Source organism: Thalassophryne amazonica, chromosome 8 (assembly GCF_902500255.1).
Source record: "Thalassophryne amazonica chromosome 8, fThaAma1.1, whole genome shotgun sequence".
Taxonomy (NCBI): Eukaryota; Metazoa; Chordata; class Actinopteri; order Batrachoidiformes; family Batrachoididae; genus Thalassophryne; species Thalassophryne amazonica.
Genome location: NC_047110.1, coordinates 52,731,236 through 52,748,249, shown reverse-complemented (window position 1 = coordinate 52,748,249; position 17,014 = coordinate 52,731,236). Strand labels below are relative to the sequence as shown.

The 17,014-nt window shown below is 40.3% G+C and overlaps 1 protein-coding gene across 2 annotated transcripts in view; it reads left to right on the top strand.

Annotated features, from left to right (window-relative positions):
* Positions 1–15,027, top strand: part of tspan18b (tetraspanin 18b) — a 180,567-nt gene extending 165,540 nt beyond the window's left edge. For both annotated transcript variants that reach the window (XM_034176263.1, XM_034176262.1), the window contains 7 exons: positions 3,808–3,903; positions 8,464–8,658; positions 10,556–10,630; positions 11,893–11,991; positions 12,181–12,357; positions 12,964–13,047; positions 14,100–15,027. In XM_034176263.1, coding sequence (XP_034032154.1) covers positions 3,808–3,903; positions 8,464–8,658; positions 10,556–10,630; positions 11,893–11,991; positions 12,181–12,357; positions 12,964–13,047; positions 14,100–14,147 — 774 coding nt within the window. In that variant the 3' untranslated portion in view covers positions 14,148–15,027. The remainder of the gene's footprint in view (positions 1–3,807; positions 3,904–8,463; positions 8,659–10,555; positions 10,631–11,892; positions 11,992–12,180; positions 12,358–12,963; positions 13,048–14,099) is intronic.
* The last annotated feature ends 1,987 nt before the right edge of the window (positions 15,028–17,014 follow it).

Here is a 17,014-nt window from a genome sequence, read left to right as displayed (position 1 = left end):
TCCTGTATCTGGTAGCAGCCTGTGAGCAGGACTTATGTCTCTTTTGTCCTTTATTTCACAATTATGACAGAGTTTTTGGAGCGAGCAGCAGCACCAGCAGCGGGAGTGGAGTTTTTTTTTTATTTTTATTTTACATGCGCGTGCAAGCTAGCGAATCATCCATGGAGAATATTTTACTTATTAACTACACAGATGTATAATAAAACAAATGGTGACTGGTTTCTAAACACAATTATGACAGAGTTTTAGGGGGAAGAGCAAGCTGCAGTCCCATAGCAGGCAGCAGAGTTTTTTTTTTTATTGTTTACATGTGCGCGTGTGAACGGGACAGGAGGTCCTCAAACTGGGTCCTGCAGAAGTAGAAGGACCGGTGAAAGCGGCCGTCATCCAGACGCAGCTCCTGCAGCAAATAATGATACTCTCTGTATTGGGAGCTTTCCACAACAACTCGTACCGTGTGATCCAGGTCTGTCATGTTAACTTGACTGATAACCGGAGCCGGCGAGCGGAAGCTCCTTCTATTTAATGATGCACCGGGGTGAATTTTCGCAGCAAAAGCAGAGCAACACACCGGGCGAAGGAGGCGCGTCTGTCGCCACGCGACCCCCGCGAATTTGTAGCGTCTGATCGTGCCCAATGTGAACGCGTTTTGGTTGTTTTAAATAGATCAAAATCATCATCTATTTTTGGCATTCCCGCTCCTGCCCGCTCCTGTTCATTTTTATTCCCGTCCCATCCCAATCACGGGATTGATAAAATTTTGACTCCCATCCTGCGGGAGTCCCGCGGGAATCACGTGACCCACGGGAATTCCCGAAAAATGTCATCCTCTAGCTTATTTTCAATCTTCATCTATGGGGCAATAGTAAGTTGTCATTTTGTTGTTGTTTAGCATGTTATAATGAATCAGTAGCACATTCCTTTCATGGATGTTAAAATTTTTTGAGTTAAATGGTATATATTTTTCATTTATCCCCACCCTGGTAGCCATCTTTCTTACTAAACTGCCTGAGTTCATAAAGCATCCTGTAGTCTATGATCCCGGAACAAATTTTGACCTAATCAATACCATTTTAAGGTGACTAAACAACACTTCTGATCTAGTCTGGGTGTACATGACCTGCACAGAAATGTATGATAACCTTGCCAGAATGGTACCTATAGCCAATGAATGAATACAGAGGGCAAAATTTAAGAATTCTCCAATCATGTTACAAACTACACCACACTAATTCAGCTTGGGACTCCAACGAGGGCGGTCGCATCTCCTCCACTCTCCCTTATCTCTCTGCTTTTAACCTTCAAGTCCCTACTTCACCAGACTGAATTCCTCAAAACTATATTGGATTCTGGATCTATTGGACTACTATTGGATTAACCATGGAATTGATCAGCTGGTCTCTGAACGCTATTGACACCATTTTTTTCTACAAGAAGGTCAGGACCGGGGGATCCTGCCTGCCCAGATGGAACGTATCCTGTGGGCTATGTCCTCGACTCCTGGAGTTCCTGGCGTGTGACATGCTTGGCGCCCTTCTCTGTTGAGGACGTCGAGGTTTTATTCATTTTTGGTCTCAGGGTTGGTACTTTTTGGCTTATGTGCTGCCCTGATCTACCGGAAAATTGGCAAGACGGCAGCATCAAGAACCACGGGCCCTCGCTTGTCCATCATGATTAACGAGGTTGGCAAGGCAGTGCATTCTCAGACTGCGTTGACTCTTGAACTCAGACGCAAATTGGATGACACCTTGGAGCTGATGCGTGCCTTGCAGTTGAAGCTGAAGGTTTCGGAGGCCAGTGAATATTCTTAATTCAATATTGGGAATATTCTTAATTCATAACTGGGATTTGGCTGTGCGAGTGGAACTGTTAATAGTGTTTTTCACTGCTCGGCTGCAACACTACAGGCTATCTAGCATCAAGGTCAATTGCCCACTGTTTACCTCCAGAGGAATTTATCCAGGCTCTGGTGAGATTATTCGGCTCCATTCTTATCTCAACCCACAAGGACAATAAACTGACAGACTTACACATGGACTGAAGCATACTCCAGTTTTCTCCTCTCACCTCTTTTCCTGCCCCTCCCTTCCTGTGGCTGGCCTCCGTTCTTTCCCAAGCTGGCAGGCAGCGCGACTTGATAGTTGCAGTGGCTACCATCACACTCACATCGCCTCAATTGGAAAACGGACTGTTTCAAGTTTAGTGCACATAAACAATGTCAAATGTATATCTGTTGTCTTAATTCTGATGTGTGCCATTATTACGGTAAACAAGTAATAATTGTAGATCAATTGCTGTTTGTATGTGGAATGTGAGTGTGGAAATCTGAAATTTCCCCATTGAGGGATGAATAAAGGCTTATCTAATCTAATCTAATTAATTGTCTGATCATAAGGATTACAAAAAGGTATACTGTGGACTATCTATGACTTAAAGGTTTGGAGTTATAGAGTAAAACCAGCCAAAAATGGTGATTTTTTTTTTTTTTTTTTTTTGGCTGGTTTTGGCAAATTGTGCAGGAATCAAAAACTAAAGTTTGCCTAATTTTGGTAACACATGATGCAAATTGGTTGAGTTAATAGGATTAAGAAATGGAATTGTTTTGACTGATTAGAAAACTTGGACTCCAAAATAACAGGCAACATTAGATTTGTGTGGTGGCCAAGTGGTTAGTGTGCTTGCTTTCACTGCGAAAGGTTCCCAGGTCAAACCTCACCCCTGCCACGTTCCTCCATGTAATGTGGAGTTGCATCAGGAAGGGCAGCCAGTGTAAAACTTGTGCCAAATCAACATGCAGATCCACCTTGGATCTGCTGTGGTGAACCCAAGTGAAAAAACAAGGGAGCAGCCGAAGGGACTTACTATAATGTGATAATGCTCAGAGATGGTGCAAAGTATTCCTATTAAAAAAAAAAAATCGTATTTGCACAACCAGTAATGTGCATAGTGTTTTACCAAAATTGTAGCATCTTTAAACTTTGGCCCTGTAATCGGCCTCTGTTGCCATTTTTGTGGTTTTTACTCCATAACATTCCATCATAGATAATCCATGCTATGTCTTTTTGGAATCCTTATGATCAGACAAATAATGTGGTATGATTGGAGCATTTTTAAATGTTGACCCCTGTGTAATCTTTAATTGACCCCTACCTGGCTATCGCTACCATTCTGGGAATGTTGTCACATGTTTATGTAGACATGGTATACTGAGGCTGAATTGTCAGTGTTGTTTAGTCAGCTTAGGTGGTATGAAAAACCTGCTTAGTCCATGAGCTACTGGGAATTTTCCTCTCCACCTCTCTTAGAAGTCTGCATTTAAAACGCTTTATTTGGAGGGATGTTTCTCACTATCCCTTCATCTTCAAAAGAAAACGGATGTCCTACCCTATGCAGGAATGTACAAAATAAAGGGGTATGATGAAACAGCAGGGTAAAGGGGTATTATTGGGATTGGCTGTCTGTTGTCGTTGTCCATGCTGGGATGAGTTGTGTCCGATCGAGTTAACATTGTGTAGCCCAAAACTGGCCGTTACTTGCGGATTGCTGACAGACCACAGATGGTGCAATGCAACTGGGGGGATATTCAGAGGATTTTCTGCTGACGTTGGACCAAATGACATAACAGGTGTGTGTTAGTGAGTGATGTATGTTTGACTGGCAGAGCTCATTAAAATCTGTAATATTTTCTTGGCAGTTTCGTCTGTGTGCTTACCCACAGTGTGAGATCATGTGAATACTGTGAAGTCATTATGTGGCACATTTAACTGTGTGTGTGTGTGTGTGTGCTTTAATATTGTTTTCTCTCAGGGGCAGGGAGAGGCTTCAGCGAGGGGGACGACCATGGAGGGCGACTGTCTGAGCTGCATCAAGTACCTCATGTTTGTCTTCAATTTCTTCATCTTTGTAAGTACTTTTTTCTCTCTCACGCTCTTGTGCAAGGCTTGAGCTGGCTATCTGTGAAGTTTGTGTCAATCTAATGATTTAGGATGCGTCTGGCCCCCTGCCTGGCTTAATGGAGCCACATTTGCATTTCATTAGACAGAGGCAATCTTGATTCTATCAAATTCTGTTCTGATTAGATTTTCAGTGTGCTGAGACACATCTGAGGCACAGTGTGCCGCGTGGAGTCTGTGAGTGGCACCTGAGTTTATTGGTGTTGATCAGTAGAACGGGGGTAACGCCGCGAGACACTCTCTCCGAAAGGGGGGAGGCGGGTCACCGTGAGAAGGTTCGTCTCACTTGCTGCTTTATTAAGCACGACCGTACCATTTAAAAGCTCCAATCACACGTGTTTGTTCATTGCCAGAGTAATAATGTGAGCAACAAAGCACAGAATGAACGTGGCTGTTGCGATCACTCATTAATAACAACTACAACCTCAAACATTTGCCTTCATTTATTTGAAGGCGGCCACATGTATAAACATCGTACATGAACAAATAAAAATCTCCATTCTCACAGAACAAAAAAAAACAACTTGTATTTATAAAGGAAGAACAGAGTGAGAAACTGCTCATGTATTGTTTACTTTAGATCAAGCATGCAAATAGTTTCCAGAACAATCTGGATGTGAGACAGAAAAGTGGAAAATCAAACATAAGGTGACAGACTGGATCTAATCCAACCTGATTACTTTAGTTTTATGCAGTTCCACTGAATAGTCATGGTTTGAGTATATACACCTAATTGTTTGTCAGTCTCGTGCAGTTGGGTCCATAAGTATTTGGAAGACGACGATTTTTGTACTCTTGCCTTTGTACTCCAACAGAATGTGGTTGAAATGAAACAATCAAGATGCGATTGTTGTGTTGACTTTCAGCTGTAATTCAAGGGGCTTGACAAAATATTGTATTTTGGAACTACGGCCATTTTTATATAGTCAGACGCTTTAGGTGATTGGACAAAAACACCAATTTTACAGCCAGTTTTCATTAGATAAGTTGGGGGATGGAGGAACCAACATTTCCAAGTCATTGAATATGTCTTGGGGCAGCATGGTCGCTTAGTGGTTAGCACTGTTGCCTCACAGTGAGAAACTCATGGGTTCGATTCCCACCTGTGGCCTTTCTGTGTGGAGTTTGCATGTTCTCCCCATGTTTGCGTGGGTTTCCTCCCACATCCAAAGATATGCAGGTTAGGTGGATTGGAATCGTTAAAATTGTCCATAAGTGTGAGAGTGGATGTGACTGTGTTTGTTTGTTTGTTTGTTTGTTTGTGGTTCTGTGACAGACTGGTGTCCTATCCAGGGTGTACCCCGCCTCGCGCTCTGACTGCTGGGATCACGCCTCCCGTGACCCTTAATTGGACTAAGCGGTTGAAGATGTGTGTGTGTGTGTGTGTGTGTGTGTGTGTGTGTGTGTGTGTGTGTGTGTGTGTGTGTGTGTGTGTGTGTGTGTGTGTGTGTGTGTGTGTGTGTGTGTGTGTGTGTGTGTGTGTGTGTGTGTGTGTGTGTGTGTGTCTTGGTCTTCATCAATCATATTACTGTATGGTAAATCAGTCTGATGTTGGTAACTCTGAGTGCAAGAAGGAGGCTGGTGAGAGAAACCACCATGACATCCATGGCAACTCTGAAAGCATTGTTGGCTTTTACTGTATGGCTGTGATTGGAGAAACATTACAAATTGCAAATTTTGTCTGTTGTGTCACTATTTCAGCCCCCAGCTGTCCACATGGTGTTTCTTTTTTCTTCTGAGCGGCAGCAGCTTTTTTGAATTGCTCTGAATGTCAACGGAGGGTATCCTGTTGCCAGTAGAACATGTGCCACACCCACCGTCTTTTTTCAGTGCACCACATTTTTTGTGCATCTGCTCTGACTGCATTAAACCTCCGGGGTCAAGGGTATAACTGGCCATTTTTGACTACTTTTGGTTTTACCTTCATAATTTACCTTAAAAAAACATTTACTTTGTTTGGTGTATTTTTTTCAGCACTACCTCACCTGTGAGACTTGACAGTTTTTATTGCATTCTGACCTACTGTATTAACACAGTGGTGCTAAATGCACACAAAAACATAAAATCTGAAGTTTTTTTTGTTTTTTTTTTAACTGTGAAAACCACAAATGTTTAAAACAAACCATTTTTATAACTTAGAATGCAAATACAAATTGTAAATTTCAAAAACATATGTACAAATGTAGCAAAGAACAAAGTTATATACAACTATTTACATTAAAAAACAGGATGTGCTTGATTTTTTTTTTTTTTTTTTTTTTCTCAGGGGCGCCACCAAACTTGCGTATGAGTACATGTACTGTTTTGAGGATGGATCACATTTTCGCATTTCCAAAAGGCAACAAGAAACAACCAAAAAAATAAATAAAAGTACTTAATTCTTTCACCAAAACATCTCAAACCATCTTAGATGGACCTTCTGGCAAATTGTGGCTGAACTTTGAGGTATTCTTTTAAAGAAAATCCTCCTTTATACCACTTCATCATGAAGCTTCATACAAAATATCCTCATATAAAATCAGCAATGATAGTAATAATATTAAAGCAAACAGAGCTCTGGTATCTGAATAGTATTGTATCAGCAGATATCAAAATTTGTCAGCATTGGATCAGAAGTGGAAAAAATGTGGATCGGCGCATCCCTATTTGAAGTCTGCACTTTCAGCACACATTCAAACATAGACTCAGACTGTGGTGTATTGGATGGTGTGTCCACTGAATTCAGTCATGTGATGACTCCAGAGGGTTAAAGTGTGTATCACAAGTAAATAAAATGTCAAATGAGCTGACTGTTCTAAATAAGGAATTCTGAAAATATTGATGTATTTTGTTTTATTTTTGGTGCCATAACCCAGAGAAATTTAGCTGTATCTTGGGAAAATTAGCTTGATTTCATCTGCCTGTGAAAAACACTCAGAAACCTCAAGCTTTGAGTAATATGAATTTTGGTGACATCATCTCAGGTCTCGCCCCGAAAATTGATTAATTTGACTGAGCACAGAGAAACAGAGCACTTTTTTATTTTTAAGAAAGTGCTGAGAGGAAGTGCTTCTCAGTGGCGGTTCTAGACGATTTTACTGAGGGGGCCTGCCTTTGTCAGAGGGGCACATTCAGCCCAGGCCAAAAACGACAAAGAATCAAAATGTGTTTTTCCACAATGATTTTCTTTGCCTGTAAGATTAATAAATAAATAAATATATGTTTTCAGGCAAACAGGCCTATTCTTTCAGAATTTCTAAGCATTTAGTATTTCACACAGGATCTCCCACTAACACACTGGAGCCTCTCACAAGGACAAAACAGGGACACACCATGTGATCTTATTTGCATTCTAGCATTGGCTGATCATCTAGAGAAGAGATGGATTTTACAGCAGAGGGTCTGCAGTTTTAGGAAGTGGTCGAACAAAGTCTCTGTAACTTTCCATTGCTGATCTATTAACAGAAATATAACTGAAAATACACTAAGAGACACCAGGATATCCATGGACCTCAAAGAATTAAAAGCACCACAGTTGTGTTTATGCATGTATAAATTACCCAGGCATTAGCAAAATTTAAGCCTAAATGGCTACTTTTATGTTTTCCATGACTGATATGTGGCAATTGTCTGTATTTGAAGTTGACACACCCACTGAGTGCATCTGTGCTTTGTTTGACACGCCCACACAATCAGTCATACAGAAACAGACCTTCAGAGATGGGCGTGGTGAGCAGCAGCTCTTTGCCATTTAAAGTGACATATACACAAACACAACTTTCATCGGCACACGCATGGTAACCTTTATTACCTTGCCAAAAAGATGCATAACACAACCTCTTTAAACTAGAACTGGATCTTTGCATCTATGATTAATTGATTATTTGATTCAAGGCACAAATGTGGTCTCTTTGAAAAGCTGCAGAGGCACTGCTGGAAGCTGTCACTCACGTCCATGAAATTGCTCGTCTTCTCTGGTGTTCTTCCCACTGGGACGGTGGTGTAACAGATGGAGGTTTTCATATTCAAACAGATAATTATGCCGTGTGCATGTCCATCCGTGTCTAAGTTGTGGGCGTGAGAATCACGCTCATGCATATGCGCACAGTTTCACAGCGATTAAGATTTATGAAACAGAGCAGCGTGCACATTCAGCTTTATAAATATAATGTGTCTTGCTATGTACACAGAATTGGTCTCAAATCTGTCTTGTCTCTCTCTGTGATGAGAAGCAGAGGATTGTGTTCAAGACTCCCCACTACCCCTGCCCCCCCCCAAACACACACATCAGTACGTTCTGAAACAGTACATCCATTTTTTTTTTTTTTTTTCTCCAGCTCTCAATCCAACCGTTCTGATGTGCAAAGCCAGCATGTTGGACTGGAAAAAGCATGACTTTATTTTCCATGATATGGCATGTTGATGAATGTTTGTGTGTTCCACTGGGAATACGCTCAGCCATCCCATTAATTTTTAAAATCTGGCCAATTTCTGTTTTGCCTGACTGGTGACTTCTTTCCTTTTCCACCAGTTGGGAGGATCGTTCCTCCTGGGAGTGGGGGTGTGGGTGCTGGTCGACCCCACAGGCTTCAGAGAAATCGTAGCAGCCAATCCTCTGCTCTTCACCGGCGTCTACATCATCCTGGGCATGGGGGGCATGCTCTTCCTTCTGGGATTCCTGGGCTGCTGTGGAGCCATCCGTGAAAACAAGTGTCTGCTGCTCTTTGTAAGTAGGCTGCAACATCACAGTTGCTCTGTTGCTGATCTTGTTTGCATGCAGTGGTGGGCACAGATAACCAAAAAATTAACTTAGATAACAGATAATTAGATAACTGAAAAGTTATCTTTGATAAAGATAAACCACCCAAAAATGTATCGGAAGTTACAGATAATCGATAAATTCCAGTATTGGCTGTGGTACATTTGCAATTATTAAGAAGCTGAAATTGACTTTTAACACAATCGCTTTTGAAAGCATCAAAAGACCCAAAGAATGAGCCAGTATTTCCATGTTTGACCATGCTGCCCCCTGTAGGAAGCTATACAGATGAATCCTGAGAGCACCCACAAAATGAGCTCTCTACTAATCATAATGCTCCGGTCAGGCAGAGGTCTTGAAAAATAAAGTCATACTAACTTATGGTTTTGTGAAAATACTGATAGAATAACTCCATTAATGTCAATTCTGTCATTTGTACAAAGTTAAAATATAACATATATCTTTTAAGGTTGAATAATGCACTAATTCTGAGGTTTTGTAACAAACGCAGACTGTAAAGCGTTCTGGGTAAAAGTGCCTCTGCTAAACACTGATTGGTTCAGTCATTCATTATGTAAACCAACACGTTAATGTGACATGTGTCGTGTGTTGGTTTAAAGATAAATGTGCTTTTGTAAAATATTCTATTTTTATTTGTAAAAACAGGCATTTTTACGGAGCCCTGGAAGTGTCATCGCAAAATGTTTTGCATGTGGAGAGAATGTTTGATGTGCGCACGTTTTATGATGTTGTAAAATGTGCACTTAATATTAGTAAGTAAGTAAATTTATTTATATAGTGCCTTTCACAGACATAAGTCACAAAGCACTTCACAGGTTAAAATGCAATAATAAAAACATAGATAAAACAAAGGACAAGGTTAACAATTGGTCAGTTCTGAAAAGCCTTATCTTGACACATAAATGTTGGCTTTACACTGTGCGTGTTTTGGCCATTTTTCAGATGATTTTTCATTCGTGCAAGAATTTTTTGGACCGAGTTTCAGGTTAATCGTGCGTCCTGCATCGTGTAGTGGAGTAACAAGCTTTAACATCTCACGACCACCTCCTGCTGCTGAAGAGCTACATTGCTGCCGGGCACAGCATGTACTCACAAAACCTTAAAAATTAGCACATTACTTTAAAACGAAAACATATATCTGATATTTTCACTTTATAAAACTTCAGACATGACAGTAATTTTAAATAACTTGTCCAAAATGAGTAGGTTAAAATTTGAACCATAAGTTAAAAATGTATGCCTCTGGATGACTTGATATTGAGGTTATATCAGTATGGTGTTAAAGGAAATGATTTTTTTTTTGGGGGGGGGGGGGTCACCAGTTCTCCTTTGCCTACAGAGGATAGAGTAGTTTTTTCTGAAAACAGCTCTCTTCTGTTTGCTGAGGGTAGAACAATATACCTATTAGGAAACTTTTAACCGGTAGGTCTCAACTGCTTTTAAGTTTTAAAAATGTTTTTCACTGTTCAGCTTGGTTTACTACGTTATCGGTCTAAAAGTTATCGGTCAGCAATTCATCGGAAGATAATTAGTCTGATGATGGTTTTTAAAGTTATCTAAAAAGATAATCCGATAATGAAAACATTATCTTCGATAATTATCTGTTATCGGATTATCGGAAGTGTGCCCACCACTGTTTGCATGTATGTGTATTGATTATTCTGTCTTTCGGTTTTGGGACTTTTCAAGCTCTATGCAGAACGGCAAACAAGTTAAATGAATTCTTCTTTGCATTTGTGCTTGAAGCCTCATGTATAGTTTAGGCAGAGGGAATCAGGCACAGCCACAGTGTGATTTGATGCACACTTTTATCCTGACAGTCATCCACCTTGTCTTATTTCAGTTCTTCATGCTCATCCTCCTCATCTTCCTGGCGGAGCTGGCTGCCGCCATCCTGGCCTTCATATTTCGGGAGCATGTAAGTTGTGTCAAACATTACTGCACTTTAGCTCACTAGTGTCCAGTAACATATTGTTCCAAGTGTAAGACTGTATTTTTTTCCTCTGCACTGCTAACAGTGTAGGGGTTGGGTACCAAAAATGAAAATTACCAGTGAGTTTGTCCACCTGAGCCAGAATATGCTGACGATAACTCAAAAGCCATACATGCTGTCATCTTCTAACTTTAAAAAGAGTGCAATAGGATGAACTGCTTGGTTCGTGGTGAACTTTGATGCACCAGATAAATCCCTTCATCAAATTCAAGATGAAATAAAAACAGAACAGAAAACTGAAACAGGAATTAAAGCACAGATAGAATGTGTGGCTGGGGATGATGCCTAAAGTTTTCATCATTACTGCAGTAGCTGATAGTTGACATTAAATACATATCGCCACCACTCACTGTACAGGAGTGTGGTGTACTTAGCAATACTGTCATTCCTGTCTTAAACAAATTAATAAAGTAAAATATGTTCTTGTTATTAACCCAGATTCTCTAAGATAAACAGTGCCACAATATTATTTCTTTCCATTCCTTGTCCACCATCCTTCCATCCTTTCTAATTTGAATCCTTTGAAACACCTGTATTTTCAGCATTGTTGTGGAGTGTGTATCAAAAAGACCACTTTACATTCTGTGTAGGACTTACATTGCTTGTTTTGGAAATACATCTGAAAAAATGGGCTCATTTTATATTGAGGGTCTAGACTTTTACATGTCAATACATCAGCAACAGTAGGTGTCGCCAGATACCCATGACAGTGCTTGCTTCTTTTTTTTTTTTGCCAGGAAATAAATGCTATATAAACACAGGACCAGCACAACTGGGAGGTTTTGGTGGAGTGTTTAAGCTCTCATGGTGCAATAAACAACAGACATCAAACACCTCTCAAGCAGCCATGAAATAAGTGTAGCAGAATGCAATGTTAGAAGATAATAAACACAAACATTTTAACCATGAGAAAAGATTACTCTAGCCCTAAAAGCAGCCCACTTTCAAGACACTGACAAGAAAATGTGTCATTATCAGTTTGAAAAAAATATGGCGCTGCCCATTAAATGTGCTTTTATGACCATTATTTTCAAATGAAAACATTTTCTTTATATCAAATGTTTGGTCTTCAGAAAATCTTTTTCCCAAAATTTGTCTTGAACACAGGGGTCATCTTATATTTGGAACAGTACGGTAATATTTTCTTATACTGTGTGGTGTGATGACTCTAATCTCACTGTCTTTAGTTGACCAGGGAGTATTTCACCAAGGAGCTAAAGAGACACTATCAGGGCTACAACAACACTGATGTCTTCACCTCCACATGGAATGCCATTATGACCACAGTATGTCCAAGCCGAAGAACTCGCATCAATTATCAACTTATTAGTTTGCAACCTGGTGTCATTAACCTGCACTTTATAGACAAAACTGCAGCTTTTTAGTTTAGTATTCCTGCATGTACAGAATAAACCACAGGCTGATGAACAAGTTGGCACTCAAGAATAAGGACCTTGTCTCCCTCCTCTCTTCAGTTTGACTGCTGTGGGGTGAACAGCCCAGAGGATTTTAAGGACAGTCTGTTCAGGGTGCTCAACCAAAAACACATGGTGCCAGAAGCCTGCTGCCAGCGTGCCAGTCAAACCGGTGACATGGCCTATCTGAGTCAAGAACAGTGCTTATCAGGCAATATGATGTTCCGCAATAACAAGGTAACTAGTGACACGTGCCTGGCACCCTCCCACTCTCTCTTCCTGCCTGTCCCTCTGTCTCCAAACCACCTGCAGGCCTAATTAGAGCAGAAGACAGTTGAAGGGTGACATCTAGGGACTAGCCGAGTCCTCCACGGCTGATTAGTGCTTTTCCATGTTTGGGGTGCTGTGACATTCCATCATACTGCACGGTGTAGTGTGGAGACAGCAGGGAGGTGAAAGTGCATAGATGGCACAGAATTTGCCTGCTATGCACACACACGATACATAATAGAGGATTATGAGTATTTGAATATGTGAATATTGTGAGTGCTTCACAGCGATGCGCTCACATCTGTTTGTGTAAAGAATGCCTTCAAGTGAAATGTAATTACATCGAGGCTGCCAGAACAATGTGAGGTGTCCACGCGTCTGCATCTCTTTATTCACACAAAGAACCCTCATTAAAAGGCAGCGAGGCTGTAGGCACTGCTTCCCATCCCATTCTGCAAGGCCCCTTTGTTCAAAGCCTCAGTCAATTAAAGCTTGATTATTCTAATTGCCTGTTTTCCTACAGGTTTATAGATTATTGATTCTCTTGGTGTTACATCTTTGTGTGCTCCACAGGGATGCTACTCTGCGGTTGTTGACTACTTTGAACTCTACATCTATGTGGCCGGAGCATTGGCTATTGTGGTGCTAACTATTGAGGTATGAAGGTTTTTGTCATTTTATTAAAATGTACTCTCAGGCTTTTTATTGTGGTGTAAAATTAGAAAGCTACTTTAAAGTGAAGATAAGTGCTTCAATGAGCTCAGCATGTGGCAGCTGTATTGCAACACCTCCATCTAGTGGCGAAGCTTGTTTTTGCACCCTCTTCAGTTTTCTGTGACGAGGTAATACTGTAGTTCCCATGTGGAGAAAGGCAGGAATGGCTAAAGCAGTCTGACATTTGACAGCACTGACCTTGACTTGCACCCAAACAATTGACATCTGACTGAATTTTCCAGGTTAAGTTCTGGAATACACCCAAGTGTTTGCCACATTGAGTCTACGTTTGGTTGTAAATCACATTCCTTGACCTTGACCTTTGCCAAAATAAATTATTTAACGGCATTTTTGGAGTCAACCTTCATTTATATACCAAGATTGAGTGAAATCAGCAAAATAACCTGGGACGAGTAGGCCAAAAAACAGACAGGCAAACATGACCTCGCTTGGCAATCTGGAACAGATCTTCATATGTTTACTCCAAATCAAATAGAAAATGTAACCTTTCATCTTTGACCCCAATGATTGCCCTTCCAGAACCCACCTACATATTTTTGCCCAGTTTCATGAGCATCGGAGTGACCCCAGTGGCCTTGTGCTTTGTTGAAGCAAACCATTTCAGGACAATTCTGGGCTGAACCATCATTCCAGTATTAGATTTGGTAGAAATCAGCAGAAGAACCTGGAAGGAGTATGACAACAGACAGACAGACATCATCTTGATGGGCAATTGTAGAATCAAGTTTGGTGAAGATCATGACCCCAGTTATTTGACCTTTGCCACAACTATTTCAGGACATTTCTGGGGTTGACTGTCCCCCACATATCAGTTATGTTGGAAAACAGCCAAAGGACCTATACTGGAGTAGAGGAACAAAAAGACACATGCTGCTAAAATTATAGTGTGATCATTTGAATTTTGTTAATGGAATAACCTGTGCTTTTTATGTGTGCTCACTATTTCTTTTCTACTTTTTTCTGCTTCTCCGTAGCTCTTCGCCATGGTGTTTGCAATGTGTCTGTTCAGGGGGATCCAGTAGACCTGATCCATGTGTGAACTTTTTTATTCTTAAAAAGAAAAAAAAGGGAATCTGGAAGAAAACAACAAAAAGGACACTTGTTGATCTTGGTTTTTAAAATATATATATTATTGGATAATTTGTGCAAATTCAAACAAGCTCACGTACTTCGCAGCTGGACTTTTGAGGTACTGGGTATCAAAACAATACAAACCAAGCATAAAGAAGGTGGGCAAATCAGGAAAAAAACAAAGGTGATGTAAATACATTTGTGTGTAAAGTGGAGATTTGTGGACCAGGTCTGTCACGGACTGGCTAACAAGAGAAGCCTGAGCAGAAGGCACTGCACTGACTTTTGGATGAAGAATATTTATATTAAGTGAAGATGGCGTTTAAAAAATAAAATAAAATAAAAAGCGGGGTGGGTGTGGGGAAGGAGATGGTGTAAAAAATGTGTTTTCTGTACACTTTGGCTATTTCTGTTTCCTACTGTAAACTGTAGCACACCTCATTCATCCACCTGCCTTTTTTAGGACCACTTTTCTTTAATGCTGTATTATATAAGCTGTGTGTGTGTGTGTGTGTGTGTGTGTGTGTGTGTGTGTGTGTGTGTGTGTGTGTGTGTGTGTGTGTGTGTGTGTGTGTGTGTGTGTGTGTGTGTGTGTGTGTGTGTGTGTGTGTGTGTGTGTGTGTCTGTGTGGAATTATGTGTGTGCGTGTGTGTGACATTCTTCACGATTCCCTCCCCGAGCCCGAAGGCCAGCCTTGTTTTTCTGTTTTTTGTGTGGTGACGTTTCTTGCAGTAGTGGTTATACTGTATGTGGTTTTAGGCAGTGAAATGTGTGTGTATGCATTTGTATTAGTTTCTTGATGACTTGATAACATAAATGGCATTCTTTAAATAACGTGTCCTTGTGTTTTCCTTAAAACTGATACCATTGATCATATTTCTGTGGTGATTCTGAGCAAGGCCCCATTAAAAAAAAAATCATCCTTGACATCAGAAAAAGTGATGGGAGCAGGCAGATTATTTATTTATTTTAATTAGGAAGAGAGAACAAACAATACAGTAAAATTTTGAGGCAGGTGCTGGCTTCATCCTTAAATAGGGGACACCTGATTCACACCTGTTTGTTCCACAAAATTGACAAACTCACTGACTGAATGCCACACTACTACTATTATTGTGAACACCCCCTTTTCTACTTTTTTAACTAATAGCCCAATTTCATAGTCTTAAGTGTGTGCATATCATGAATGCTTGGTCTTGTTGGATTTGTGAGAATCTACTGAATCTACTGGTACCTTGTTTCCCATGAAACAATAAGAAATATACTCAAAACCTGGATTAATGAAAATGTTTTCACTATTTGTTTTTTTTGTTTTTTTGAGCAACTGACATCATTATTCAAGCATTCAAAAGGCTATTCCTACCTCCACACAACTCCAACCACACATGAAAATGTTTCTTGACAGTTCTTGTTGTTGAATGAAACCGCGTCTCCCTAAATGGACAGAGTTGTGACGTCATCACGCATAGCTCAAGTATTTCTGTGTAGGCTCTCAGTTGTCCAGGTGGTTTCCATAGTAGAGAAGTTTGAATCTTCGACTGGACTGGGTTGTTTGACACGAGGACGTTTCGCTTCAAATCACAGAAGCTTCCTCAGCTAAAATTCTTGCTCTGGTGCTCTGACTTCTGTCTTGACTCTTGTAGAGAAGAATAATCAAGAAGTCACCAAAGCTGGAGTTTTAAACCTAACCAGACCCCTCCTACCGAGAGGCGGACTGCTATAGGCTAGTGACTAAACAATAGCACCTAATTAGCACCTATTGTGCTAATTAGGTGCTAGGTGCTAATTAGAGCTATTGTTTAGTCACTAGCCTATAGCAGTCCGCCTCTCGGTAGGAGGGGTCTGGTTAGGTTTAAAACTCCAGCTTTGGTGACTTCTTGATTATTCTTCTCTACAAGAGTCAAGACAGAAGTCAGAGCACCAGAGCAAGAATTTTAGCTGAGGAAGCTTCTGTGATTTGAAGCGAAACGTCCTCGTGTCAAACAACCCAGTCCAGTCGAAGATTCAAACTTCTCTACTATAGCTCAAGTACTGTCGACACCCATTGGATTCTATGACATGTGACATATGTTACCCCATAACATTATAACTAAGCATGACACATGGTGCAAACATTTAACCTAACCAATAATTTGCATCACTTTTTTTTACCAAAATTAGACCAACTTAGCTATTTGTGTTAACAAGCTATTGAACCAGTGTACCTAATAAAGTGGCTGGTGAGTGTATGCATTAATGTTCTTTGGCCTCGGCAGAGGTATGTGCTGTGTGAGAGCCCTTATTCAGGTATTTGGTTTGAATTTAACTTGTAAAAGTTGTAATAATACCAATACAATACATGCATAAGAAAGCTAAGATTTTCCTGCACTTTTACTCTAGCATACGAAGAAATGTTGGATTCTCACATCCCACAGTGGCCTGGTTGTTTCTTTTTTCAGCAAATTTAAGCATATTTCATTTTTGCACAAATCCTGCACAAAGCAATCTAAGCAATAAATAAGGTGTGCAATGTATTACAGGAACATCTTCAAAGAGCACAACATAAAAAATTAAATAAATGATGGTTAATAAACTCACATGTTCACTGTGTCAACACACAGTGTACCACATGAGGGCAGTAGCATGCTTATAATGCATCTACTGCATGTAAATGTGGATGTACTTATTTTATTTTTAGTATTTTAAAAGCCCTCCATATGCAGTCTTTATCAAGTCAGTATTGAAGTTACTTATTTTTATCAATTGCTGTGTTGTAGGTCTTTTACAATGAAGATGATCAGATTAATCTTTTCATTTTTTTAAATTAACAAAACACTGC